The sequence below is a fragment of the Panthera tigris genome, chromosome A2 (genome assembly GCF_018350195.1).
Source record: "Panthera tigris isolate Pti1 chromosome A2, P.tigris_Pti1_mat1.1, whole genome shotgun sequence".
Taxonomy (NCBI): domain Eukaryota; kingdom Metazoa; phylum Chordata; class Mammalia; order Carnivora; family Felidae; genus Panthera; species Panthera tigris.
Window position 1 is genome coordinate 87,570,540 of NC_056661.1, and position 13,216 is coordinate 87,583,755.

Sequence of the window (13,216 nt, forward strand, 5' to 3'; positions counted from 1 at the left end):
GCTACGTGTCTCCATCTGGAGTCTCTGTAACCCAAGAGAACAGGACCGAACTGTGAGGCCCAATCTGAACTGCAGCCTATAACCTGTTTCAAAATTTTCTACCACTTATCCTGATTTAAACTGCTTCTGCAGCCATCGATGATTTTTCTCCCAGAGATTTCACTTCCCAGAATGGACTGTGTTTTGTACTCAGATCTGTTTTATATAAGGTCTCATCTCTGCTCCTTAGGGCTCTCGCGGGGAGTGATTATCTGTCACCTCCTCACTTATTCCTTCAACCACTTCTTCAATTTAATGAGGCACTATCATGTGTAAGACTCTACTTGACTGAGAATAGAAAATGTATAGGTGCACCTGGCTCACTCAGTAGGTAGAATTTGCAACTCCTGCTCTCGGGGATGTTAAGTTTGAGCCCCTCGTTGGGTGTAAAGATTATTTAAAAAATAAAGTCTTAAAAAATAATAAAATGGATAAGGAACAGCATAATATTAAAAAAAAAAACCTGACAATGTGGGTCTTCTCCCCTTCCAAGTTATACGTTTCTTTAGGATAGATGCCGCATGATGTTTTATACTCCTCTGTCTTTTCAAAAGCCTTATCAAAGGAGATACTCAAGTCAATGTTGGAGAGAACAGCATCAGTAAACAACTAAGGCTGGGCAGATGTGGATCCAGGAAGGAAAGCTCACAGGTGTGACATGGAAAGGGAGGTACTGGGTGAGGGTGTGGTTGGGGCTGCAAGGTGAAGAGAGTTTCACTTTCTAGTTACTACCAATTGTTGTATCACACTTCTAGTTGCAGAAATTTAGAAACTTACTGTTCTTGAATTCTCCAGATCCTCCCATACGTACACAAGCATTTACTGAATCTAACGTTTCTATACATATGTCTCATCTTCAGCCTTCCTCTCTCATTTCCATTATCATGATCCTTATTCAGGGATTAATTTCTTCATATCTGAACAACTCCAAGACCTCCAATTAGTTCCCTCTATGCCCTAGACTCCTTTAAGTTAATCATTCTTTTAGGTCAAGCTAAGGAGTTTGGACTTTAATCAGTAAAACTTTAAAATGAAGGAAAGGCATAATTAGATTTGGATTTCAGAAAGAATTGTAGCCACTAATGATGCAAAAAAAGAGACCGTAATTAAAGATGGCTGTTGCCATAGCAGGGCAAGTAATGATATGGATCTCACTTAGCCTGGAAGAGAGAACAGGACAGATTTGAGTGACTCAAGAGATAGAATCCACAGGACATGTAGGTAGATATGGGGTGGGTCAGCGAGGGAAGAGGCAAAGACTCTACTGGGACTCTACTGGCCTGGACCACTGGGACAAAAAGACAATATCCTCCACAACTGGAAATAAGGAGGACAAATATGCTTGCAGAGAGGTCAGTGGGCACAGTTTTGAACAAAATTGGAGTTCTGTGTGAGAGACCAAGTGTAGATATTCTGTAGCCTTTCACATATGGAAGAGACAAATAAAAAAGACCCTAGCTGGCTCAGCGACTCCCCAGAATTTGTAATGTCTGGGAAGTAGTCAGGGGTATGCACAGATGGGGAAGAGATCCCTGGGTGACACTGGCACAAAATTTCAGGTTGTATGAGCTTTCTGCTTCTGAGTCATCACTTGGGCAACAAGTCCACATCTCAAGGGTCAAGGAGGCTACTTTGTCCTTTAATTACGGTATTTTATATGTGTAAAGTTAACCCAACTGAACTAAAATTATGGGAACCACACTCTCTGTACTAGGCACAATGTCTAGTTGAGATCATCAGGTATATGCATGTAGAATGGGGAAATTTAAAGTGGCAAGATTACCTAATTAAGAAATTGCCATTTTGTTTGTTTTTCTGTAGATCTAGCTGATAAAAATGCAGTTCTACACTTCTTTTTGAGAGAGACATAAGGGCTTTTAATTTCTGAGGATTTTGTTTTCAAAGGAGGGTCTTGAATTAGATTTATTTGGATAGGACAAGAAGGTACAAGATGAAGACTATTTCTAGGTCAAAGGAGGGGGTGGAGGATGGGGGAGGAGGGTGGCCAGTATCAGTTATGTTATATATATATATATATATATATATATATATATATATGTAATATTTAATATATATTATATATTATTAAAAATGTCAAGTCTGGAAAGATGGAGGGCTCTTGTATTGAGGGGGGTCAGGGGGATCTGTGTCCTGCTCACACCCTTCACTCTGGAGGTGGAAGGACTTGAGAGTGGAAACACTGTGTGCATTCCAGTGGAAGCAAGACACTAAACACCATGTCCTGGAGCCAACATGCTGAGAAGGCTCAATGGAAGGGCCGCTGAAAGAGGCAGGTTAGCAACTTGCTGGAGTAGTGATGCCTTAGGGAGAACAGAGAACTCCTCCAGACGACAACATTGTACTGTAGAAGATGCTCTGGGAAGGTCAAACATTAAAGGACTGAAGATGACAGCCAATCCTGAAGGGCCCAAGACCTGACCTCAAGCAAAGGGTGACATCCTCTCCCTACTATTTCTCAGCATTCCACTTTCCACAATTACCAATTAAACGTGAGATGATTTGGAAAAAAAATGACTGGAATGTAACTTTTCTTATATTTGCTATAAGCACATTGATTTATGTAGTCCTTCATTTCCATATAATTCTGCAAGTATGATTACACTGTCTTTTTTTGAGGGGGGGGCAGGAGGGGCAGAGGGATAGGGAGAGAATCTTTGAGCATGGAGCCCAATGCAGAGCTCAGTGTCACAACTGTGAGATCATGACCTGAGCCAAAATCAAGAGTTGGATACTTAACTGACTGAGCCATCCACTCATCCCTAAACTAATTCTAAAGGATTATCACAGTAGAGCAGAGTTTATTCTCTTGAAACTTCAAATTTGAATATAAAAATTAAAATTTCTAACACATCTGATGAAGAATCACAAGTCCTTGTCTCCTTTGGAGTTGACCTCAGGTATAAACAACTTTGTTCTGGCTTTCCCCAAATATATTCATTAAGGGTTGGGATTAGACCTTAATTAGTTTTTTAATGTCACTTAATAGCTATGATTTGGCACTCTTGGTAGTTGTCCACCTGTCCTTTCCTGTTAATACTTCTACTTTGTCACAAGACTAAAATATTTTATAAGAGTTTAACATCAAGCACTGTAAACGAATTTATATTCTAAACATCAATGCCATATTTATATTCTAAGCATCAAGCCCACCTCTAAGTGGACTAAGGAAATTAGTGGAGTCAAAGATAAGAGGAAACAAGAAAGCCTGCTCAATAATAATCTTAGCAAGTTGTCCGATAGCAAAGCCAGCATTCTCTCAAAAGTATGGACAATAGAATACAGTCAAATTTAAATTTTTAAGTGATTGTGCTTTTGGCTTTGTTTGGTAGAACTGATATGTTCTACAAAGAGCTCAGATACAATAAGACTGATGATGAGATCTTTTATCTTTAGCCATTATGTGGTTTTAGAGTAGCCTCACTTACTTTCTTTTCTGGCTATGTGTAATGCGACACGATTATGAGAAAAATCAGGGTGTTCCTCCAAAGGAATGAAACAAGTCTTCAACCTGGTTCCTAGGATCTTATAAGATGTGTGTATTATTATTTTCTATTCTTCATGTCTTACTCGCAGGCGAGTTAAGTTGACCAGAAACTTTGTGATTCAGTCCTGAAATATGCTTGGTTCAGAGGAGATACTGTCTGTGGAGGCAACAATGTTGACATACACTTAGTGCTTTTATTTTATTTTACTATTTTCTTTTATTTTATTTTACTGAGAGTGAGTGTAAGTATGGAGGGACAGAGAGAAAGAGAGAGAGAGGGAGAAGAGAACCCCAAGCAGGCTCTATGCTCAGTGAGGAGCCCCACACATGGGGCTCTATCTCACGACCCTGGGACCATGACCTGAGGCGAAATCAAGAGTTGGATGCTCACCTGACTGAGCCACCCAGGCAACCCTCTTGGTGCATTTCTAAGTCCCTCAACTGATATCCTCCTTCCCTAGTGTCCAGCACTAAGCTTACTTTCTCTACATTACAATGCACAGTTCACTTATAATGAATTGATAATTACACCTGTGCATTCTTTTTGTACTCACTAATAAACAGGCATATTGCTTTTAAAAACCAGTGTGTCAAAGGGAGCACAGAATCGCTCAACAAGTGACTGTGCCAGCTGGTGAGCGTCTAAGGATGAAAAAGAAGAGATCTGGCCTTGAGGACCTCACAGTCTGGCACAACAGAGAGCATCCACTTAAGTAATTTTACAGACTAAAGAAGCCATTCAACATATTCAACAGCACTAAGCCCCATTTAGTTTGCTGATCAAGACTCAAGCGGGTGATGCTATGTTTTATCAAAAGACACATTTACGATTTCGGCAACAAAATACGTTACTGTGAGATTTGGTCAACACTGTTTCTCCCACGTCATATCTTTCCAAGCAAAGGAAACCTGGAAATGCAGGTTTAATGACCCGTTTAGGAGCTGACAAGATTCCCTAAAGTTGTGGTCTCTTTAAGTTCTACCCTAAGCTTCTAGAAAATACTAAGATTGAATTATTCTTCCTATTTATCAACAGAATTTTATTTTTGCTTATCTTCATTCCCTAATTTAAGTGTAAATTGTATATTTTCTTATCCTGGGTTTGACAGAGTCCAGCTTTGTTACTGTTTGGAAATAGTGTGTGAATTCCCTATTTATACTGATGTTTATGTCTTGGCAATAGAAGAAGATAGTAACTGGAGACATTCAGACTTACTTGTGTCAGATAAAATTTATTGATTCTTCCATATGTTTAATTATGATAATAATTTAAAACAACCTACAAATCACAAGGAGTCACTTTTAAAAATATACCGAATGTGATTTATTCAACTTTATTTTACCGCCTCAATTAGCTACTCTCCAATTATGAACGATGGCAGTAACGTGCCAGAGGAAGTCTGCATCATTTCCGTTACGAACTTTTTATGATTCAGGCTGAAAAAAATATATATGAATGCATCTATATGAATGTATATAAAATACTTAATATGCATGGAGACACATGAAGCTATCCTTTACTCATTCTGATTGTTTGGTACTGCTGTGTAGCACAGGCCATTTTCATATGTTAAGTCTTACGTTAAAAATATATATACTTACTTATAACCATTTACTTTTCAAGGGTCAAAACACACCAATAAATGCATGCAAAGAGCACCTCAAAATCTTAAGCAAAATGCATTTCAACTAACGCTTCTGTTTTGTGTATGTTACATCTCCTGACTCTAATGCCAGTTTTTCCAAGCTTGGCCTCCACACATCACTCTGTGTATATTTATCCTAGCAGCCTGCCCATTTCCAAACTAATGAAAGAGCTGTCACAAATTGCTAGTGCCACCTATTAGTGGAAGCACAGAACTGCAAATCATGATAATTCCTTTAAATAGCACCTTAGAAGTCATGAGGGGTAAAATCCATCCCAAGACTCACACTTGTTCTAATTTATGTTTACAGCTGCTGGTCTTTTTAAAATAAGCTATCACTGCATGCACTAAACTTAGATACTGTCACGAGTTCCAGAGATTTTACCTACAATTTTGTACTGATACGTCATTTTATCATAGATTTTTTTCATAAAGGTTTGATAAGTGCAATGTCTTAATCAATTAATATGTAACTCTCCATGATATAATATCATGACTTTGTAAATGAATGCTGTTACATAATGATTGATTAAAAATGTATTTGAGTACTGGTTTCTCTGGACGGTTTTAGGACAATGGAAATATAAATTCTATTTAGCATAGTCCTGACTTCAGATTTAAAATTCTCCAAGCATGTGAAGGTATGATATTTTGACCTTTGACTAGTGACATGTAGGTGTGCCACTGAAGTTTAAATGAGAAAAATTGGGATAAGAAGTTAAACCACACAATTTCTTACTGTTGATAACACTGTAAGTTATTTAAAGTACATGTCTCAACTACAATTAGATATTCACACTAAACATAAGTAGATTATGCTCTGCAAGCAACAGTTTTATTTCCTTACTAGGAACATATGAGATCATATTAATTAATTTTAATTCAATTTATTCTTGAAAGATCTTTCATTTGCATGGATGTTTGAATATAAAATTTAAATATAACTGGCCAAAAATTCCAGCATATTTGTTAATTAAGTTGTTTGATTTATAGATGAATGAAAAGTAAGAAAACAAGCAAATTCGTTATGACAGATTTATATATTTGGTTGCCTAAATATCCTGGCAATATACATCACTGTCTGCAGTGGAGTCTTGTAAATAATTTATATGAAGAGAAATAACAACATAAAAAAGTTAGAATTGGAAACATTATCTCTTCAGTATTCAGCTTTATTTGAGCTAATAATGATTGAATATTATTATCAAAATTTGGTGGGCTAGAATTTTACATGGCATGGTTTTGGGGTCTCAGTTATTTTTTCTACTAGCTGAGCTCTACACTGCATAACTTATTACTTCCAAGGCCAATCTGGTTGGCAGCTTTAAACAGAGAACCCCTGAACTGGAGACTTTCACTAGCCCTCATGTGATCTGACCAGCACTGGATCACAAGATGTGTGACTGAGCATCTTGTTTTATTTTATTTTTCATTATTTTGCCAGAATACATTTTTTCGAGTAGGTGAATAAAAATTTCTAGTTTTCAGCAGGCTGAAATTGAAGGTTCCTGAATCAAAATATGATTTTTAAAGTGAATAGAAATTTGAGCAGAAAAGGCCATGTTAAATAAGAATCAGCAAGTCAGAGACCTGATGTTAAATATGCAGTGACTATAGGAGAAAAGATACTGCAAAGAATTTATAACTTCTTTGCACCGTGTGTGTGTGTGGGGGGGGGGTGTAAGAATATATATCTTAAACATATAATATATAAATATATAATATTATATAATACATAAATATACTATATATATACATATATATAATATATATATATGTATATATACTTCTCTACCTTTCATAGATACTTATCTTTTAGTTGCGAGGAAATTATCAGTATAAGACATATTACATCCTATACAAACATGTGAGTACTTGACATATCCATGGGGACTTTTCATGCCCATTCTAAAATAAATAAATAAATACATAATATAAAATATGAATGTCATTGTATAGCAGTAACAATTTTATTATAGGTTGCCAAGATCACTTTTCTCAGCTATAAGATATTAACATAAAGTTTTGTCATTCATAGATATACATATATTTATATGTATACACATACATATTATATATAGATGTGTATCTGTGTACTCTGGTAAAAGTGAAGAAAAATCTCTGAAAAGTCAACAAGTTTAATTAGTAAATCATCATTCATATTAACTAAATCTGAAGCGATCATAGTGCATTGAGCAATGGCAAATAAAAAGTCTTGCAAATTGTATTTCATAAAGTTTTAATTAAATATTACTTCCAATATCAGAAAGATGTGTGTGAGGATTTTGATTTACCTGATAATCTCATTGTTGCAATAATTAAACTACTCTGGGGGCAAAAATCTTTACAAAGTATGAAAAGAAAGTCTTTCAAACATTTATTTAAGTGCTATTTACTAAGTCCTCCCTATGAAAGTAAAGTTAAAGGCATTGATTTAACCTTTGGATTCACATGATAACCATCACATTCAGACTTGCATGTGCCTTTCATTTTTACTAAAACTGGAGCACACAGTGTCCTGGAAATGCTCATTACATTGAGTGATGGAACATTTGTCATTTGTTTAAAACCCCAAACCTAACTTATTTCCTTGTGATTTCCATAGGTTTTTCTGAAGTCTTCATTGTACCACACATTCCAAAAGGAAGATTATATGATAGTCTGGTATTTCATGAGAAAAGTGAAATTTGACTAGTTTTGTAGGAGAAATAAACAGTTCCACATCAATTTGAAAAAGAAGCATTTCAACATTTAGCTATATTACATACATTTCAGGAAAGCAAAAGTATCTCTGAGTGAATGTTTCTTGAGGATAATTTGTATGTGACTGCTGAGATTTACAGAGTTCTCACATTTGCTTCCCCCACAAGGATTCTAAATCAGATTGGTTCAGAGGAAAAGCCAGCATACCCCATTTTTCTAATATTATCACTTCTCCAGATGGTCCTGAACACATCCATTCAATCCCTTTTTCCTAGAAAGTAAAGAGGTACCTTATTAGATATATATATGTGCATCCACTACCAAGGCTGCCTTCTTGCTTTTCTTTTTCTTTCTCATTTAACACATCAAATCTCTTTCATTTCCTACTAGGCAAGATGACAAGTAGGAAGTGAGCACAGTGATTGCCTGAAACTTTGTCTTGGCAACCTGAGCAATGAGAGAGTTAATGGTGGATCTTTGAAAACAAGTGACCATGGGAAATTAGGGTTGGCAGGGATTTAACTCTTCATGAATCATGCTGGAATATTTTTAAGGGCAAAGCAGTGGATGTTTTAACCGTGTTTGACATCTAATTAAGGAGGAAAAAGAAGGAGCTAAAAAAAAAATCTCTATTATAGTTTAGAAACAAAGTACTGACAATTGGCTACTAGGCATTTGCTTTGGCAAAACAAGTGTACATGTAGGGACAAAAAGGTAATGACAGACCAATAAAATGACAGAAGAAAAATTGCTTGGGCCATTCCTTTTATTCTTCTTGTTGTTGTTCGTTTCACAGTTTATATTACCAAATTGCCAAGCCCTAGGTATAGCAATAGAATTGTTATGTAGGTGTAGAGCAGTTTTTGATGAAAAGAAAAGCAGAATGATTCTAATGGATGCCATGATAAAAAGAGTTTATAAAGACAGTGTCAAATAGATTCATACTGTCAATATATACAACTTACTTCATCAGACAAGTTTAAAGCCTGCACACATATCAAAGGACTATTCTAATTAAATGCTATCTGTTTGTATATAGAAAGAACGGGTACCTGTTCTATAATGGAGAGTAATCAATCACCATGGAAATAAAATTCTTGCAAAATATATATAATTCCCAATCTTTATTTATTTTACAACTTATTTAGCATTTAGACCAGTATCTCCAAATATAGTAGATTTTTAACGTGTGTTTCATGTTTCATTTGTTACTCTACAATTATAGCATACAGCCATTCACATCTTCAAGAAGTAAAGTTGCATGCGAAACGGACTCATAGGCATATAAACTTGGATAAAATCAGCCACCAATCTAAGAATTATTTGATGTCATCCTCCCAAAGAATGAAAACAGAAAGCAAAAACTGAGGAAATTACACATGCCATAATACCATATTCTATAAAAACAATTTAAAGACAGTTGCTAGAGATGTAATAGAGATTTAATTAAATCTTTAATGGCTAAAGGATAATGTTTTAAAATCTTGCACGATGAGTACAATTGCAATTCTGTTTGCTAATGTTTTAAATCCATTCACATTTTAGTAACTAAGAAATTGTTATGCCAAAAATAAATGTATCTTTCAATCCAATGTATTTTACCTAGCAAGTATTAATTCCAAATAAACACATTTAATAGGTGTTGAATTTTCTAATCCAAAGTGTGAAAATTACATCTCTCTTTCCTATTTGTGATCCTCATTCACACTAGAGCATTCAGAAAGAGATGTTCCCCATCATGTGAAAATTAAAGAATATGTTTCTGGCATAAGAACAATGTGCAGCAGACAGACATCTCTACAGATAGATTCAATGATTTTCTTTCACATTATAGGCTAAAAACAGAGTATAATTGAAGCTTCCTACTGCCCCACCCCCAATTCCCGAAATCTGAGAATCATAAGAAAGCAACACCTTAGGGAGTAAAAGTACTTGAGTTAAAACATTTTAATCATCAACTCCATTTTACTAATACCTCAGTTATAGAAACATTCTTTTTCATTAAAAGTTTTTCAAAAATACTCTTTTCAACCATGTTAGCATTATTTTATACAACTATCTACAAAATCTATCTAAACAAATAGAGAACAAATATTTCCTTAAAATCCTCATTAAAAACCAGGCATATGCATTAAGCTGTAACCAGATAAAGTACTAGCAATCATGTACTGAAGCTTTTTTTCTTTCTTAAATTTAAACTCTTTTTAAAAGTAAGTTCACACAACTAGCTGTACAACCAGAAAGTAATGTTCCTTCAGTTCTCACTGAAGTACATATGGAATTAAATAACGTTATATTTCAAAGGCTTTAGCTTTACACCAATTAGCCAAATACACAGTCTTTGGTACAATCATAACACACTGTGGAAAAACTAGTCTGTTCCCTCCAGTTTATATTCTCTTGGCAAACCATGATCTACTGCTTATGTTAAGCATCTGATTGTCAGATTGGAACAAACTGAATATTCATGATGACGATTAACCATTTAGTGCCTCAAACTAAGAAAACACAATTTATCACAACAATTGCTATAGGTGAGGCATTCTACAAAGAGACTCTTTTTGCCACGGCGCTTTTTAAAGATATTTTAATAGAAGTAGAGTCAGAAAAATTAACAGCACATATGATCACACACACAGATCAGCATTTACCCAGGCATTCAGCTCTTCTCTGCAAATGTGATTAAATGTTCTTTGTTTGCATTTAAATTGTCATATATCAAACAGGAGACATGCTTTTATAAAAAAGTGTTTAAATCATCTCAGAAAGACACACAGGATCACATAGGTTTCCCAGGTTAAACTAAAGGTTTCATGGTTTGGCTTGGGAGGGAGTTCAAGGAATGAAAAGGCAGGGGTGGTGGGGTGGGGGGGGGGGGGCAGGGACATTACAGAGCTAGCCGAAAAAGAAGAAAAATAAAGATTTACCTTTGTAGGATAATTTCAGTCTTGGCACATTGTTCTTCCCATTTTGATAGTTTGCTGTGGCTGTGAGTAATACTCCCCAGAAAAGACAGACAATCCTAGCGAACCAGCCCATGCTGCAGACGCTGGAGGTGCCTGTGCTGCTCTGCCTTCCCTCCTGTATTGTGCGGCCAGAGAAGTTCAAACAATCTGGAAACTGGAGGTAACAGGTGATTTAGGTCAGTTTCATTCATAAATGCAGACAATCAAGACCTCACGGCAACACTAACACCTCTTCTTCTGTAACAGTCACTGGAGCACAGAAACTTCAAACCCTCCAAAAAAAAAAAAAAAAAAAAAAAATCGAGCCAGGCACCGGATAATGAGGCACAACTGTTGTGTAGAAAGAAAAAAAAAAAATGAACAAGGGCTGCTGCAGTGGTGCTTAAGAAGCAGTTCCTTTTATCTAGGCTCTTCTGATAGCCAGTGGCGGACTCTAATCCTGCTCTCTGCTTCATTCGGCTCCCGGGAAGCAGAATGAAAGGGAAACAGAGAAAGAGAGAGAGAGAGAGAAAGAGAGAGAGAGAGAGAAAGAGGAGCCCTGAGCAGCGCGGACTTTTCCTGTACACATGTAGGGAGAGATGACACAAGATCCCACAGACAGGTTTTCCCAACACTCACTAGACTGGCTGACAATGGGAGAACAGGCGAGCTCAACCCACTCCCCTTCCCTCCTGTCACACAACACATGCAAAAAACATCTCCTAGAGATTAGAGCTGGGAGCAGAACCCTCCAGCGTGCCTGTGAAAGGCATGTAGCTATAAATTTACTTCCCAAGGCACGCATTGTTTTATAGCCATTTTTAGGTGCAATTTTGATTAAAAAAATCTGAATTCTGCTACCTACATAATTTATAACTCATTATATAATTCCTTTGAACTTGTGCATTATATGTGTATGTATGCGTGTGTGTATATATATATATAAACACACACGCATACATACACATATGCATATGTACATATATGTATATCTTTTCACCATTATAACTTTAACCACTGAAGGTTTTAAAGCCTTGTTAGAGATCATTCCCTCTTCCCAACAAACCCCCTTGGCTCAACTACCCCTTCCCCCGACCCGCAGCAATTTCACTGAAGAAATTCCTAGTAAAGCCCATTTCAACAATCAGTTCAAGACAAATATAGGTCCACTGAGAATTATAAATTACAACTCAAAAGGATACTCAGAATTTAAAAACATCTATGGTTTTCCAGCTTCTGGAATGCTCTGGCTAACATTGTTAATGCATCACACATCTCATTAATTAAAACCACTTCCCTAGTTTTGGTTTAAAGGGCAGAGGAAGATGACAAAGTTCACAAAAGTCCCTGCTGAGTGTCAAGGACCAACATAAAGAGGATATCTCTGTGTCTTCATGAGCTGGTGAAGGGTTACTAAACGTTCTGTGCACACGAATGCATATGTTTAGGCAGTCACACAGACACAACCAGTTCTTTCCTAACTAGACATTTTGTCTGAGGTGTTTCAATTTCCTCTTCTATTTTTCTTTCAATTTTCCCCAAAGCTGATATCCTTATAGGATATTGGGGGTTGGCGTATATAAAAGTTAGTAGGACCGAACTTTCCCTTCTCTACTCAACTCTCTCTGCTCTACCCGTGTCCCCCCCACCCCGCCCCATACAACACTCACAATTGAAATACAGAATAGAGAACCTACTTCAAGTATGGAAATTTTTCCACTGAAAGAAGAGGGTGAGTCTCACAATTACAAACATAAACACTTAAAGTGGCTTAGTATTCTTGCGAAAAATGATCCAAGCATTGCCACTACAGCTTTCATGACTTAATGTCTACAGGCCAATAGGGGAAAAGCATCTCTCTCTTTCCCTCTTTCCTTCTGTCTGTCTCTCTGCCTCAACAACTATGTGTGTGTTCGGGGTGGGCGGAGTAGGGGTGGGTGGGTGGCTGGGTGAAGGAGCAGGAAGAGGATGAAGAGGATTTAAAGGAGGAGAATGGGGGAAGGGGTGGATGGATTCTCTCTACTTCACTAGATTGATTCATCAAACAGACCTTATTGTATTTGTCAGTTTCCTCAAGCCTATTGATCAGTCAGTATTGTTAAGAAAATAAAATCTAAAAATAATGTTGATTTTACTGATTCCTGCACTTGTTATCCTGAGCACTTTTCACGCCCTAGGCAATGGATTAAGGCTACAAACGACAAGAGGCTTGTCTGTCTTCCATGGATTACTCTCTATAGACATTTATTCTACAGAGGAATTCATGTTACTTTGGGATTATTTAGAAGATTGGCCCAATGAATTATCCTTTTGAAATATCACATATAATTAGTTTAAATACTTTAAATAGTTGTGCCATTTTCATTAATATATTTTAA

General features: G+C 36.5%; 1 protein-coding gene across 4 annotated transcripts in view; it reads right to left on the reverse strand.

The window, feature by feature from the left end:
• Positions 1 to 13,216, reverse strand: part of SEMA3A (semaphorin 3A) — a 456,004-nt gene that overhangs the window by 199,408 nt on the left and 243,380 nt on the right. For all 4 annotated transcript variants that reach the window (XM_042965369.1, XM_042965367.1, XM_042965368.1 and 1 more), the window contains one exon: positions 10,821 to 11,013. In XM_042965369.1, coding sequence (XP_042821303.1) covers positions 10,821 to 10,932 — 112 coding nt within the window. In that variant the 5' untranslated portion in view covers positions 10,933 to 11,013. The remainder of the gene's footprint in view (positions 1 to 10,820; positions 11,014 to 13,216) is intronic.